General features: G+C 53.2%; 1 protein-coding gene across 1 annotated transcript in view; it reads left to right on the top strand.

The window, feature by feature from the left end:
• LOC149865259 (neoverrucotoxin subunit beta-like) overlaps window positions 1-16,904 on the top strand; it is a 57,121-nt gene that overhangs the window by 22,399 nt on the left and 17,818 nt on the right. Inside the window, exon 4 of the mRNA XM_090049839.1 lies at window positions 12,044-12,293. Within this exon, the coding sequence (XP_089905965.1) occupies window positions 12,044-12,293 (250 nt within the window). The remainder of the gene's footprint in view (window positions 1-12,043; window positions 12,294-16,904) is intronic.

The following is a 16,904-nucleotide window of genomic DNA, read 5'->3' as shown; positions in this document are numbered from 1 at the left end:
GTGTTACGAGTATCCCTGGTTCTGCAGGTCACTGTCTGCCACTCTGCTGTGGAGGGCACTTCCCGGGGTGCTTCTTCCTTGGGTGCATGGCCCTGTAGGGAAAGAAAATAGCCATCAATTTCATTCTCTGCCTCCCTGATTCCCCTCAGCCTGCTAACCTCCTCCTGGAGCTCCCCCACCTGTCCCTCCAGGGCCCTAAGGCAGGCACCTGCAGGACAAGTGTGGGGGTCCCCAATCCCTGCCCCCTCAGGCCTTGCTGGGCAACTCCCACATGCCAGGGGGTGGGGGGACGCCAGCCCCCCATGGGCTCTGTCTGGGTGGAGGCCTCACACAAGCCCCGGGAAGGCTGCACCCCTGGGCAGGGGCCCTGGCAGCACTCGCGTCAACACCATCGTAGGAGTAGCTGCTTGTTTCTGGCTTAGTGCAGTGCCTTCACCCCACACTAGCAGAAGTCTCCCTCCTGGCCCTTCCTGCTTGCCCACCAGTGCGAACACTGACACAAACACCATCACACTCTTACAGAACATGCCTGTTTGCATGCTCGGTTCATGCAGCTCAGGAGCGCGGCTCCCTCCTGGCTCAGTTAGGAGGGATCAAGGGGGCTTCCCATCCAGATCCGGCTCAGCTGCATCAGTCCCTCTGCCCCACTTACCTTAGGGAATTCAGCTCCTGCTGCCCCTGCTGCTGCTTCTGCATTCACCTCTGCTCCGGGTCAGGTAAGGGGGCACACGTGCATGTGGGACACACGTGTTCCTGGATCCCTTCTCTCCCCACTGCTCCTGGCTCCCGAGCATGTTTTTCTCCAGTTCAAAAGAAACTAGAAGATTTAGTAAATCAGCTAGTGGCCCAGGGCTATGTTATTTACTTTAAGATCAGAGCAAAACCAAATACAAAGAACTTGGAATGTGCTTTCATTCGCCCCATGATACATTAAGTATAGAAACACAAGCAATTAGCAAATATAATCAATAGATGTTATTTCACTTGTCCTGGCATCAAAATTAAATGAATGTCTCCAACACCTGTGGAGTGAAGAGTTTAGAAGGAATCAGGGAGAAAAAGCCTACTTGCTAAATGGGTACTTTGCATTGGTTTTTCACCAGTCCCACGGGACGCCCCTGTCTACCATGGGACAGGAAGGCCCGGGTGAGGGAGATTCTTTCCCTTCAATCAATGCTGACCTTGTGAAGAAACACCTTGAGAGGCTGGACACCTTCGCGCCAGCTGGCCCTGACGGTTTATACCCCAGGGTACTCAAGGAGCTGGCGAGCATCATAGCCCAGCACCTGGCACAGGTCGTTGAGAGCTCTTGGTGCTCTCATGAAGTGCCTGAAGACTGGAAGAAGGCCGATGTGGTGCCTATCTTCAAGAAAGGGAGGAAAGTAAATCTGGCAAACTACAGGCCCATCAGCCTGACCTCTATCCTGGGGAAGGTCATGGAAATGTTTATTAAAGATGCCATCCTTAATGGACTGGCCGACACCAACATCCTAAGAGATAGCCAGCTCAGGTTTTTTGTGGGTAGGTCTTGCTTGACCAATCTTATTTCCTTTTATGACCTGGTGACCTATCACCTGGACAAGGGGGAAGAGATTGATGTTGTATATCTTGACTTTAGGAAAGCCTTTGAACTGGTGTCCCATGATCACCTCTTGGCAAAACTGGTTAACTGCAGCCTCGACCTCCACACGATTCACTGGCTGGGGAATGGCTCCATAGTAAGACCAGGGGGTGGTGGTTGATGGAAGTCAATGGTCCTGGTGCACAGTCACCAGTGGGTCCCTCAAGGTTTTGTCCTACAGCCTATACTGTTCAACATCTTCATCAATGATGTAGACATTGGTGTCAGAAGCGGACTAGCCAAGTTCACCAATGAGACTTGTCAGAGAGGCCCTGAAAGGCCTCAACCCAAAGGAGAGGGGAGTTCATGATGACTGGTTGCTTCTCAAGGGAGCAACAGTAGATGTGCAAGCAAAGTGCATCTCATCTAGGAGGAAAGGCAGCGAAAGGGCACAGCAGCCACCTCGGCTCTCCAGGGAACTGGTAGATCTCCTGTATCTAAAAAGACAGACCGACAAAGGATGGAGGAGTGGAACCACCACCAGGGAGAACTACTCTGCTTTGGTCCAGACCTGCAGAGAGCAAACCAGGAAAACCAAGGCTGTGACTGAACTCCAGCTAGCTACAAATATCAAGGAAAATAAAACATCCTTTTTTAGATGTGTGGGGAGCCGGAGAAAAAGCAAGGGCAACACTGGACCCCTGCTAAACTAGATGGGACAACTGACAACTGACACCCAGGAAAAAGTGAACTTGCTAACTGGGTACTTTGCACCAGGTTTTCACCAGTCTCATGGGACGACCCTGCCCACTATGGGTCAGAGAGGCCCAGGCGAGGGAGATTCTTTGCCCTCCATCAAACCTGACCTCGTGAAGGAACAACATATCCCTATGACATAGTAATTATGTCCATTAAGCAGGAGGGCATTCCTCCTGCTTATTCCCCAAGCTCCTGGCATTTGTGTATAGGCAGGCAAGTGTGCCCTTGGGGGCTCCTGCCTTGCCCAGAGATTGTACCAGGGCTGGAGCAGGGGTGGGCTCCCTTAAGTACCTTGGCCTGCTGGCTTTGCAAGGGTTGCTCAGCAGGCCAGCAGTGGTGGTAGTTCTCCCATTGCCCAACAAGCTCAGTTTAAAGCCCGGTGGAGCAGGTCAGGCAGTCTGGCTGAGAAGAGCCTCCTCCCCAGGGGAGAGAGGTGGAGGCCATCTCTTCCCAGCAGCTTGCTGCCTCTCTCGCCAAAGAGTGGGCTGTGGTCATGGAAGCCAAAGCCTTCCCAGTGACACCGGTGCTGCAGTCTTTGGTTCACTACGTTGATCCTCCTCTCCCTCCTCAGCCCATAGCCTGAGACTGGGAGGATTGATGCGAACACCACCTGTGCCCCTAGACTCTTTCACTCCGCTCCCAAATCCCTGTAGCACCTCAGGACCCGGCTGGGAGCGCTCCGAGCCGTGTCATTGGTGCCCACATGGGTGAGTACCATGGGGTATTGGTCTGTGGGCCGGAGGAGCTGCGGGATCTTCTCCACAATGTCTCAGATGCAGGGCCCCGGGAAGCAGCAGACTTCCCGGGCTAAGTGGTCATGGTGGCAGATTTCCCCCTCAGTCCCCCTCAGGGTGGAGTCACCCACAACAAACACCTTGTGTTTCGTCTTTGGGAGAGCGGGGGCAGTAACTGCAGTTGGGCCTGTGTTTCCTGCTGAAGCTGGCAACTCAGCAGGCTCTACCTCCTGGCCCCAGCTGTCTCCCAAGTACCCCCCTCTCATAGCTGCCCAGGGAGTCAGCTTCAAAAGTAGCACCAAAACCGCCCCTGTGTAATGGCTGAAGTGTGGTGTGGGAGTTGTAGTGCTGTGCTGGAGGGTCAGAGAGATGCATGTTCACACCAACTCTGGGTCAGGGGGCCTACGCCCCAGCTCTTCCAGCCTTCCAGGTGAGAGCTACTGGAAGGAAAGCCTGGGAGGCTCCTCTTTCCCCACACCCTCTCCTGAGTCTATGTCTAGTAGTTGTGGATTTGGAGCTGCTCTGGGTTCACACGTATAGATATTGGAAAGGTGTGAAAGCTGTATAGAGCAACAGGAGGGTAGGTGAGCAGAACACCATACAGAAAGGGAAGGAAAGGGAAGTACACACAATGCAGACACAACATCAAGTGATGTGCCGGTGGAGTGCACTTATTCACTGTTCCTCTACACGCTGCACTGACATAGATATTCGCTGCCAAAGCTCTTGTCAGTACAACAGACACCGTCTAACATGGAGTTATGATCTTGACATTGCAGATTCCTAGTTATGGGTTTGCTGGTCGCTTTAACATGGGATTGTCTATTTTAACCTCCCATGAACTATAGTGCACACCATTCTGCCAGTGGACACTGGTTATTCAACAATATTCGGGTCCTTTTTTCTTTACATGCCATAAAGTATTTGCACTTCATTAACAAAAATGGGTTCTGATCCTGCTGTTATTTACCATGTGGTTGTAACATTATAGGCATCACTCTATGGGATGTAAACACTCTCTGAACAGACATGGGTACAAAACCACAGTCCAATTTGAGATCAGTGCATCAGACACCATTGATGCCAAGGCCTCTGCTCTCAACATCACAGCTTCACTGAAGGCCAGCTTCTTCTGTGGCCTGGTGGATGTGATCGGATCAGCAGAATATTTAGAAGATACCAAGACGTCCAGGCATCAGGCCCGTGTCACTCTGCAGTACTCCACCACCACCCATGTCGGTCACCAAAATCATAGAATCATAGAAGTAGGGTTGGGAGGGACCTTGTAGATCTTCAAGTCTGACCCCCCCGCTTGGGTGGGAGAAAAGACTGGACTCAAATGAGTCCCGCCAGGTAGTCATCAAGCCTCTTCTTAAAGATCCCCAGGGTAGGAGCCAGCACCACTTCCCGAGGAAGTTGGTTCCAGCTCCTAGCCGCCCTAACTGTGAAGTAGTTCTTGCGAATGTCTAATCTAAACCTCCTCTCTAATAACTTGTGTCCATTGTTCCTTGTCATGCCAGGGGGTGCTAGGAGAAACAGCGTCTCCCCTAAACCCTTCTAGTCCCCCCTAGTGAGTTTAGAGATGGTCACGAGGTCCCCCCTCAGCCTTCTCTTGTGAAGGCTGAACAGGTTTAGGTCCTGCAGTCTTTTAATGTAGGGTCTGCCCTGTAGTCCCTGGATCATGCGTGTGGCCTCCTCTGGACCCTCTCAATGTTGTCCACATCCCTCCTGAAATGGGGCGGACAGAACTGGACACAGTACTCCAGCTGTGGCCTGACCAGCGTCACATAGAGGGGGAGGATCACCTCCCTGGCTTTGCTTGAGATGCACCTATGGATGCACGACAAGGTGCGGTTAGCCCTGCCAACCGAGACCTCGCATTGCTGGCCCATGTTCATCTTGGAGTCAATAATGACTCCAAGATCCCTTTCCACCTCTGTGCTCTCAAGAAGGGAGTTTCCCATTCTATAAGTGTGCTGCTGGTTTCTACTGCCTAAGTGCAGCACCCTGCACTTGTCAGTATTGAAATGCATCCTGTTTATGTCAGTCCACTCCTGTAACCCATCCAGGACTTGTTGCAGTCTTTCCCTCCCTGCTAGCGTGCTCACCTCAAACCAAATTTTGGTATCATCAGCGAATTTAAACAGGTTTCAATTCACCCCATCGTCCAAATCGCTGATGATGAAATTGAACAGCGCAGGCCTGAGGACCGAGCCCTGGGGGACTCCACTTCCCACTTTCCCCCAGGTTGATTATGACAAGTCCACCACCACCCTCTGAGTCCGACCCTTCAGCCAGTCTGCAATCCATCTGACTGTGGAGGCATCAATGCCACAATCGCCTAGTTTTTGAATGAGGATGGGGTGGGAGACGGTGTCAAAGGCCTTGCTGAAGTCTAGAAAGACCACGTCCACGGCAACACATGCATCCATTGCACTTGTGACCTGATCATAAAAGGCAATCAGGTTGGTCTGACATGACCTGCCCCTAATGAAACCATGCTGGTTGCCCTTGAGCATTATCCCTGAAGCTGGCCCATCACAGGTGTGCTCCTTGAGGATCTTCTCAAAGAGTTTCCCTAGGATTGAGGTAAGACTGACGGGCCTATATTTGCCCGGGTCCTCTCTCTTCCCTTTTTTCAAGATGGGGACCACCTTAGCCATCTTCCAGTCATCTGGCACCTGGCCTGACCACCACGAGTGCTTGTAAAGCTGTGCCAAGGGCCCTGCAATAACCCCAGCTAGCTCCCTCAACACCCTGGGGTGGAGAGCATCTGGACCCCCTGACTTGAACACGTCCAGCCCCTCCAGAAGCTCTCCAACCCGCTCTTCCCCAACCTGAGGTCTGGAGGCATTCCCCTCGAGTCTGTCTGGCATCACAGCGGGGAAGTCCCAGTCCCTGCACAAGAAAACGGAGGTGAGGAATTGGTTAAAGAGTTCTGCTTTCTCCTCTGGCGCAACCACCAGATTGCCCAGCGTACTTTGCAGGGGCCCCACATTACCCGGTGCCTTCTTCATCCTCCCTACATATTTGAAAAAGGACTTTTTATTATCCTTGATCTGGGACGCTAGTCCTAGCTCTATGTCCGCCTTAGCATTCCTGACAGCGCCCCCTACAGGCCCGAGCAGAGGAGGTATACTCCTGTTTGGAGATAGCACCCCCCTTCCATCGGGTGTACGCCGCCTTTTTGGCAAGCAGGCATTCCCGGACGTCCTTGGAGAGCCAGGGTCTCCTACCCTGATGTATTTGACCAAGGCACAGCCATCCATGTGGTCACCGCTGTGCTGTACAGGGCTCAGGCCTTCTTTGTGTTTGACTGGGAAGTGTCTTTGTGGCAGGAAATCACCTTTGTTTCTCCCCAAAATCTCTGTGCTGTGACAATGTGATTATGATGGGTGAACGAGGTCACAGGGACTATGTAAGTTAAGACTGCCCAGGAGGAGGGGGCGGCAGCCATGTGGGGGACTCAAATTTATAGAGGAGCTTTACCACCTGAAACTGGCCAAAAAACCTTGCCCGAACACGGGCTTCAGTCTTATCCCTGCCCAAATGTCCACCCATAGGGAGCTTGTGAGCCACATTCAATAAAGCTCGTTGATAGCGCTGAGGCACCAGCAACTGTGCAACCTCCTCCCTTTCCGGCTTCCCCAACTCCACTCAATACAGGAGGTCATTCCTGGTCTCAAACTTCAGTGTTGTGTTCATCAGCGCCGGCAGTAAGATCTCTCCAATTCTGTGGGCCAGATGTTCTCATAATGCTGGCTGAAAATCAGGCTCCCGACTTTGCTCCAGCTGGAAATGCTCGTCTTCCCATAGGTGTGAGATGTCCACTTCTTGTTCACCCCTTTCGTCCCGAGGGTGTGCTTCGGTTGTGCCTATGAATACTTCTGCCTTCTCCTCTCTAGCCTCATATTAGTTATCTCCTCCAGCAATTCAGGCCAGTCACAGCCCAACACCACTGGATAAGGCAAATGTTCAGCAACTCCGACCAGCATCTGTCGGGTCTTCTTGCCAACTTGCAGGGTAGCCCTCACCCTGTCGATGTCGAGGGGGTCTCCACACCAACACTGCACTGTCACCCAATTGGCTACCCCCTTTTCTTTTGTTGGTACCATATCCTCCCGTACCATAGTCTGTAGTGAGCCAGAATCTAACGTAACTTGTACCTTCCTCCCATTGACTATCACCTCCACCGTTAGTGCAGGAAGGTCATTTCTTGCCTCAGTGTCAACTTGGGTCTCGTAGCCACACATCCCTACCCAAGTCATTGGTTGCGGGAGGGTGCCCCCCTTCGTGTTGGCTACCAGTGCCCTTCGTCCTATGTCATGGTTCCGTAGGCTTGGTGTTGTCCAGTAGGGCCGACCCTCGACTTGCCATTGCGGCTCGGTGTCTGGCGTTGGTATCCATTCCCGTCGCACTCTCCGGATGGACCCAAGGGCTCGTCTCTTCACATGGACCAACCAGCCTTTTAGGGTGCGGATGGCTGCACGAAAGTTTCCCAGCCAATGCACCAGTGTGACAGGAGTCCTACTCTCAAAGCCCCTCCGGAAGTGTGGCTCCGCCCTCCTGCAATGAGCCAACCACCTGCTTACTCGTCTGCCATACCTTGATCTTATTTTGATTAATAGAGGATTGTAATCAGCGGGAGGCTGCCCATTTCTATGCGCTCAGATGACAGGGTGCTGCCTGCGGCTCCTTTTCCTCCCCTACACCGCAGCCCAAGCCTCACAGATGGTGCTGGTGTGATCTGACTTGGGCCCTGTTATGTCTTGGCCCTCCATTTGCTCTCGGGGCTCCTTGCTGCCCCTCCTCTCTCCCTGGGCTCCCCACCACCCTTCCTCACTCTCAGGGCTCCCTGCTGCCCCTCCCCACTCTCAGAGCTGGGCCAATGCACCCTGCAAAATACTGTGCCTTCTCTGGTGCCAGGAACCCCCACACTACTGGGAAGTCCCTATGAGACCTCCTCCAACCCGTAATAGCCTCATCCGGTCCTCCGGTAAAACAGTGAACATAAAACACAAGGCCTCTGGGCTACAACATAAAAGCTAGACAGTCTTGGTCAGAAGAAAACAATAGTACCTCCCTACCCAAGACAGCGAGCACACCAATCCCCTCAGCAGAACCTAGGGAATATTCCTGCCATCTGGGTTCACCTCTTTGTGCTGGCTGAGTTCCTCCTCCCTCGGCTACCGGAGGGAAACTGCTCTCCTGGCCTCCTGCCAGGGCTTAAGAAGGGCCAAGCTCCACCCCTTCCTGTCTCTATGTTTACCCTGGTTGCCCTAGCAACCAGCACCTGTGCAGTCCTAGTGACTGGCAGCTGAGCTTCCCTCTTTTCACCACCAGGGGTCTCCTACAAGCCCTGTGACAGGCCCCTTAGGTCTGCCGACTAAGGGAGACTTTCCTTTTTGGCCCCCGACTTGGGGAAGTGTCCCAAGTGCCTGTACTGGGTCGAGTACCCATAGGACTATTAGGCCTGTGTTTTCCTGAGGACACTGAGCTGAGACAGTTCCTTCACGGGGTGGTGGCAGCTATGTTACACCCAGGCTAGCGAGTGTGCTCCAGGAAGGGGGACAGCTGGATGTGAGGCACCCCTATGGAGGCACTCAGAGCCTGGAAGGTGGGTGGATGAAGGGAGGGTGGGAGGCTCAATGCAGGAGTGCCCCCTACTTGCCCTCCGCATGTGGCGGTAAGGTGGTATACAAATACCCTACTTTATTACAGGCATAATTTGGGAAGAAGAATAGAGTCACTGAAATCCCTTGAGCAAACGATTTCTAATTTGGCATCGGGTCGACTGGATAGTGTAGATAGCCAGGATGGTGGATGAGTATGTTCAAATGACCGTGCGCGAACTAAAAGAACTGGTGAAAGGGAGAGGCCTTCAAGTGAAGAAAAGGCTAAAGAAAGAAGAGCTTATTAAACTCCTGAGAAACAATGAGTCAGCCACAGAGCCACCTTCATAGATTTCATAGATTTCATAGACATTAGGGCTGGAAGGGACCTCGGGAGATCATCGAGTCCAGCCCCCTGCCCAAAGGGCAGGAAGTCAGCTGGGGTCATAGGATCCCAGCAAGATAAGCATCCAATTTGCTCCTGAAGGTGTTCAATGTAGGTGCTTGAACCACCTCTGCTGGCAGACTGTTCCAGACCTTGGGGGCTCGCACAGTAAAGAAATTCTTCCTCATGTCCAGCCTGAAACGGTTTTGCAGGAGTTTGTGACAGGTCGACCTCGTCATCCCCTGAGGCGCTCTGGTGATCAGACGTTCCCCCAGATCCTGGTGGTCACCCCTGAGAAACTTATAGGTGGCCATCAGATCCCCCCTGAGCCTGCGCTTTTCCAGGCTAAAGAGTCCCATGGCTCTCAGCCTGTCATCGTAAGATCTGTTTTCCTGACCTCTGATCATGCGCGTGGCTCTCCTCTGGACTCTCTCAAGCTTCTCCACATCCTTTTTGAATCGTGGAGCCCAAAACTGGACGCAGTACTCCAGCTGCGGCCTCACCAAGGCCGAGTACAACGGGAGAATGACGTCCCGGGATTTGCTCGAGAAGCATCTATGGATGCACGCCAGCATTTTGGTCGCTTTAGTAGCCGCAGCATCGCATTGCAGGCTCATGTTCATCTTGTGGTCAATGATGACCCCCAAGTCTTTTTCTTCTGTAGTGCTAACCAACGTAGCACTGCCGAGCCTATAAGGGTGCTGCAGGTTTTTCCTCCCAAGGTGGAGAACCTTGCATTTATCAGTGTTAAACACCATGAGGTTCTCATCTGCCCATTTGCTGAGCTTGTCCAGGTCAGCCTGGATCACCCGCCTATCTTCTGGCGTGGATGCTTTGCCCCAAAGTTTGGTGTCATCGGCGAACTTGGCCAGTCCACTCCTGACTCCAATGTCCACATCATTAATGAAGATCTTGAACAGTATGGGTCCCAGGACAGAGCCTTGAGGGACCCCACTGGTCACAGGGCACCACGATGAGTGACTGCCATCAATCACAACCCTCTGGGTCCGACCACGAAGCCAATTTCCCAGCCAGCGGATAGTGGTGGAGCCAAGGCCACAACTGGGCAGTTTGGCCAAGAGGTGATCATGGGATACCAGATCAAAAGCTTTTTTGAAGTCAAGATATATGACATCAATCTCTTCTCCCTTGTCCAGGTGATAGGTCACCTGGTCATAGAAGGAAATGAGATTGGTCAAACAAGACCTACCCGCAACAAACCCATGCTGGCTGTCCCTTAGGATGTTAGCCTGGGCCAGTCCCTCAAGGATGGCCTCCTTAATAAACTTTTCTAAGATCTTCCCCAGGATAGAAGTCAGGCTAATGGGCCTGTAGTTAGCCGGATCCACTCTCCTCCCTTTCTTGAAGATCGGCACCACATTGGCCTTCTTCCAGTCTTCGGGCACTACACCAGAGCGCCAGGAGTTTTCAAAGATCTGTGCCAGGGGCTGGGCTATGACACTCGCCAGCTCCTTGAGTACCCTGGGGTGCAGGTTGTCAGGGCCGGCTGACTTGAAGGTATCCAGCTTCTCAAGGTGTTCCTTCACGAGGTCAGCATTGATGGAGGGTAGGGGATCCCGAACACCCAGATCTCCCTGTCCCATAGCAGGCATGGGCATCCCGTGTGACTGATGAAAGACTGACACAAAGTACCTGTTTAAGAGGTTGGCTTTTTCCTGGGCGTCAGTTGTCAGTTGCCCAATCTGGTTTAGCAGGGGTCCAACATAGCCCTTGCTTTTCCTCCGGCTCCCCACATGTCTGAAAAAGGACTTTTTGTTGTCCTTGATGCCTGAAGGTAGTTGGAGTTCAGTTGCAGCCTTGGCTTTCCTGGTTTGGTCCCTGCAGGACCGGACCAGCGTGGAGTAATCCTCCTTGGAGGTGAATCCCATCCTTCATCCTTTGTAGGCTTTCTTTTTTAGCCACAGTAGGTCCGCTAGGTCCCTGGAGAGCCAGGAGGGCTGCTGTGCCTTCTTGCTGCCTTTCCTCCGTGTTGGAATAGATTTAGCTTGTGCACTGAGGATCGCTTCCTTGAGAAGCAACCACTTTTCTTGAACTCCCATCTCCCTGGGGTCACGGTCCCTGATGGCCTGACTGACTAGCCTCTTGAGCTTGTCAAAGTCAGCTTTTCTGAAGTCAAGGACTTCTGTGTTGCTGACTGACTTGCCAGCTTTATGGCGGATGGTAAAGGTGATCAGCTCATGGTCGCTGTCACCCAACTTCCCATCAATCACTAGGTCGCCAATTAGGTCGTCCCCCGTAGCCAGTACCAGGTCGAGCAGCGCTTTGCCTCTCATTGGCCCATTGACTTCTTGAGTCAGGTAGAGGTCATCCACGCAGAAGAGAAAGCTTTGCGCCCACTCAGATTTTGCTGAGTGATCTTCCCACAAGATGTCTGGGTAATTGAAGTCACCCATGACAACCAAGGTCCTGGAGCAAGCAGCCTCAGTCAGTTCCCGGGCGAACTCCTGGTCAAGCTTGGGACTTTGAGTGGGAAGTCTGTAGTAGACTCCCACCATTGTGTCCCCTGTGCCAAATTCCCCACGAATTTTTACCCAGAGGGTCTCTAGCTGTCCATGCCGGTCGCCAACATCAGCTTGCAGGGACATGTAGCTTTCCTTCACATAGAGAGCTACACCCCCACCCCTTTTGTCAACACGATCCCTCCTGTATAGGGTATAGCCCTCTATACCCGTGGTCCAGTCATGGGTGGAGTCCCACCAGGTCTCCGTTATCCCAATGACATCATATTTCATTGCACTGAGCAGGAGGACGAGCTCGTGCTGCTTGTTGCCCAGGCTCCTGGCATTAGTGTACAGGCAGGCAAGTGTGCCCTTGGGGGGCTCTTGCCTTGCCCACAGATTGTGCCAGGGCTGGGGCAGGGGTGGGCTCCCTTAAGTGCCCCCTTAAGTGCCTTGGTCCACTGGCTTTGCAAGGGCCGTTCATGCATGCCAACTCCTGAGTCCTCCCCAGAATCACATCCCCGCATGCCAAGTCCACAGCCCTCCGACGAATCACCCCCTATGGAGGAGCACTGGAGGTACCAGATGCGGCTAGAAGCTGAAGAGCGGGAGCAGGAGCAGGGGAGCAAGCGCAAGTATGAGCTAGAGTTGAAAAAGATGGAGCTGGATGCCCAGCGTGAGCGTGAGAAGGTACAGTTAGAGTTGAAAAGTATGGAGATGGAGGCCCGGCATGAAGAGGTCAAGCGCCAAGAGGCAGAGGCCAAGCACAGGCACAAAATGGAGGTACTCCATCTGCAGCCCAACAGGGGAGATGCAAGCACTTGGGGGACACCCCAAACCAAACTCCCCAGCCTTCTCTTGCTGCTGAGTCGGAGATGATCCTTGTGGCAGAAAGCCACCTTGGTTTCTCCCCAAAATCTCTGCCCTGTGACAATGAGATTAAGATGGGCCCATCACAGAGGATTCACACCTCAGCCTATCTCTTTAGGTAACTTGAGCTGGCTGCATTCCTGAGGGAGGGGGGAAACCTGCTCCCTCTGCCTACGGGACTGGCATCAGTTACCTGGGTGAGGGGCATCTACCTGGGGAGCTGGAATCTGCCCAATAACTGGTGATGTCTTTCAAATTGGTTGGCCGACAGCCAACCGGAGCTGGCCACCACTGGACCAGGTGAATGAGGTCACAGGGGCTATATAAGTTTGGAGTGCCCAGGAGGTGGGGGCAGCAGCCATGCAGGGGACACAGAGAAGCCTTACCATCTGAAACTGGCTCTCTCTCACCCCAAAACTCACGAGCTGGAAACCGCCTGCCTCCAGAGGAGAAACTTCACCAGCCTCCGGAAGATGCTTGTGAGTAAGCTACTCAAGGTCTGATTAGATATCTAGCTGGCAGTAACTCAGATGTGTGATCAAAAGGCTACCTCGGCCACACTGTTTGCTCTTTAGGATTTCTAGGATATTGCTCAATCTTGTACCCTATTTTCACCCTACCCCTGTAATCAATAAAGTTCTCCTTTTTGACTGGTGTGGGAGACTTATTGAGGGGTGGGTCTAAATTATGCCTAAGAGACCCCTTAGGTCTACAGACTAAGGAAGACTCTACTTTTGCCCCCGGACTTGGGGAAGTGCCCCAAGTGCCTGTACTGGGTTGAGTACCCGTAGGACTTTACGCCTGTGTTTCCCCGAGGACACAGGGCCGAGTGTGAGTCCCTTCTCGGGGTGGTGGCACCTATGTTACCCCCAGGCTAGCGAGTGTGCTCCAGGAAGGGGTTGGACCAGACATAAGGCACCCCTAGGGAGGCATTCGGAGCCTGGCAGGGGGGCTGACGCAGGGAGGTGGGCGGCTCAATGCACGAGCACTCCCTACTGGCCCACCACAAATCACACATGAGCACACTGGGACAGAGTTTCACTTTCCAGCATGTGGGCTGGATGCCCAGTGCTTTCAAAGACCTGACTCCCCCAGGACTGCACACACCATCTTGGTGTCCCTGGATACACAACGTGCTGTCCAAGCCCTCCTCATCCGACCCCAGCACCACCTCATCTCTGCCAGTCCCCGAGCCTACTGCATGGGGTCAGCCATGGGCAAAGAGGAGGTGGGGGTGCAAGGGATGCTTGCACAAGGTATAGATGAGAGGAGAGTTGCAGGTCTCTCACCACATCCAGGTCCAGTCTGCAGGGAGACACTCCATACAGCTCTCTGTGGCAGGACTCTCACCTGTGAGGTGGCCCGTTCATCTCACAGAGCCCTAGAGACATGGGGCTGGAAGAGACCTCCAGAGTCGCATCTCTTCCAGCCCCTGCCAGAGGCAGGATCAGCACAGTCCAAACCAGCCAGATAAACCCACTGTTCAACCTCTCATCATACTGCACAGTCCTCCCTGACATAGCACTGTTGACACTGGATTTTAGGAACCAGCCACTATACCTTTGATCGGGGCAGGCACAGCGCTCAGACTGACCACAACACCTGCCAGCTTATAATATAATAGGCAAGTTTGTTGATATACAGTGATAGGAAATAAAAGCAATGCAGGCAAAACAAATACAGTATACATTATCCAAATTCCCCAGTCCTAAAATATTTATACACAAGGTGAGTGGTCCATGCAGCTGGTATGTGAATGCCCCCTTGAGGGCCTTTGCTTAAGTGTTCACCGTCAGCAGCCTTGGAGATTGGGACTGATTCTGTTTTTCAAACTCCTTCTTTTGCCCTGGTGACTTCTGATGAGTCTTGATCCATGGCTGTTGCTGATTGGTCACAAAGCAACATGTCCCGTAGTGTCAGCCAAAACCTCCTTTTCACAAAGCTATCACACGCTCACCTCTTAATTTGGGACTTGACAGGTGTCCTCCTAATTTGTTTTGTCTCCCCAAAACTGGAAAGCTTAAGGCTTTCTGCAAGCAGGGACTACCGCCCTGGAGCTAGGCCTATCTCTGTTGTGACAATAACGTTTGGATGTTTTCAGTTACACAGGATGTGTGGCCTTGCTGTTTTCCTGCCCGGGTTAGACACTGTCAGCTTCTGAAGGCTGGGAACCCTGTGTGCCTTTGAGACACGAGCTCTTTAGAAGTCACTTAACCCCTGCTGTCCATCTTGAACCCTTATAATAAGTGCATTTATACCTATGAGCGAATTCCCAAAAAGCATGCCTTTAAATACCGTTTCTAAGCCAACAAGCACCAGATGTTACTCCTGAACCTCCAAGGGTAAAGCAGAGATTAGGAGACGATCCAAGCTAGATGATCCCCTACCTGTACCCTCAACCCCTGGAGCAGAAAGCGTCCTCCACAGCAGCACGAGCACAATCCCACAGCAGCAAGCCTACAGACCACTACCCCATGCTCCTTATTCACCTGGGCACCAATGACACGGCTCGGAGCACCCCCAGCCATGTCATGAGGCGCTACAGGGAGTTGGGAGTGGGACTTAGGGGTCTGGGAGCTCAGGTGGTGTTTTCGTCGATCCTCACAGTCTTGGGCTATAAGCTGAGGAGGGAGAGGAGGATCCATGCGGTGAACCAAAGACTGCGGCGCTGGTGTTATCGGGAAGGCTTTGGCTTCCATGACCACAGCCCGCTCTTTGCAGAGAGAGGCAGCGAGCTGCTGGGAAGAGATGGCCTCCACCTCTCCCCGCTGGGGAGGAGGCTCTTCTCAGCCAGGCTGGCTGACCTGCTCCACCGGGCTTTAAACTAAGCCCGCTGGGGGATGGGGGGACTACTGCCCCTGCTGGACCGCTGAACAGCCCTTGCAAAGGCAGCAGACCAAGGCACTCAAGGGAGCCCACCCCTGCCCCAGCCCTGGCACAATCTGTGGGCAAGGCAAGAGCCCCCAAGGGCACACTTGCCTGCCTGTACACTAATGCCAGGAGCCTGGGCAACAAGCAGCACGAGCTCGTCCTCCTGCTCAGTGCAATGAAATATGATGTCATTGGGATAACGGAGACCTGGTGGGACTCCACCCATGACTGGACCACGGGGATAGAGGGCTATACCCTATACAGGAGGGATCGTGTTGACAAAAGGGGTGGGGGTGTAGCTCTCTATGTGAAGGAAAGCTACATGTCCCTGCAAGCTGATGTTGGCAACCAGCATGGACAGCTAGAGACCCTCTGGGTAAAAATTCATGGGGAATATGGCACAGGGGACACAACGGTGGGAGTCTACTACAGACCTCCCACTCAAAGTCCCAAGCTTGACCAGCAGTTCGCCCGGGAACTGGCTGAGGCCGCTTGCTCCAGGACCTTGGTTGTCATGGGTGACTTCAATTACCCGGACATCTCGTGGGAAGATCACTCAGCTAAATCTGAGCGGGTGCAAAGCTTCTCTCATGCATGGATGACCTCTACCTGACTCAAGAAGTCAATGGGCCAATGAGAGGCAAAGCGCTGCTCGACCTGGTACTGGCTACAGGGGACGACCTAATCGGCGACCTAGTGATTGATGGGAAGTTGGGTGACAGCGACCATGAGCTGATCACCTTCACCATCCGCCGTAAAGCTGGCAAGTCAGTCAGCAACACAGAAGTCCTTGACTTCAGAAAAGCTGACTTTGACAAGCTCGAGAGGCTAGTCGGTCAGGCCCTCAGGGACCGTGACCCCAGGGAGATGGGAGTTCAAGAAGAGTGGTTGCTTCTCAAGGAAGCGATCCTCAGTGCACAAGCTAAATCTATTCCAACACGGAGGAAAGGCAGCAAGAAGGCACAGCAGCCCCCCTGGCTCTCCAGGGACCTAGCTGACCTACTGTGGCTAAAAAGGAAAGCCTACAAAGGATGGAGGATGGGATTCACCTCCAAGGAGGATTACTCCATGCTGGTCCGGTCCTGCAGGGACCAAACCAGGAAAGCCAAGGCTGCAACTGAACTCCAACTAGCATTGAGCATCAAGGAAAATAAAAAGTCTTTTGTCAGATATGTGGGGAGCCATAGGAAAAGCAAGGGCAACATTGGACCCCTGCTCAACCTGATGGGGCAACTGACAACTGATGCCCAGGAAAAAGCCAACCTATTAAATGGATACTTTGCGTCGGTCTTTCATCAGTCCCATGGGTGCCCATGCCCACTACAGGACAGGGAGGTCTGGGTGAGGGAGACCCCCTGCTCTCCATCAATGCTGACCTCATGAAGGAACACCTGGAGAAAGTATGGTAAAAGCGGGCATGAGGTCTAAGCTATGCTGAGAGGCTGATGTTCGTTGTCAGCGGGCCAGCAGTGGCGGTAGTCTACCCATCCCCCAACGGGCTTAGTTTAAAGCCCAGTGGAGCAGGTCAGGCAGCCTGGCTGAGAAGAGCCTCCTCCCCAGGGGGGAGAGGTGGAGGCCATCTCTTCCCAGGAGCTCGCTGCCTCTCTTGCCAAAGATCGGGCTGTGGTCATGGAAGCCAAAGCCTTCCCGATA

This window comes from Crocodylus siamensis, chromosome 5 (genome assembly GCF_052110815.1).
Source record: "Crocodylus siamensis isolate JL-2025a chromosome 5, ASM5211081v1, whole genome shotgun sequence".
Lineage (NCBI taxonomy): Eukaryota > Metazoa > Chordata > Crocodylia > Crocodylidae > Crocodylus > Crocodylus siamensis.
The sequence above is the reverse complement of the archived record's forward strand: the minus strand, read 5'-3'. Positions and strand labels throughout refer to the sequence as shown.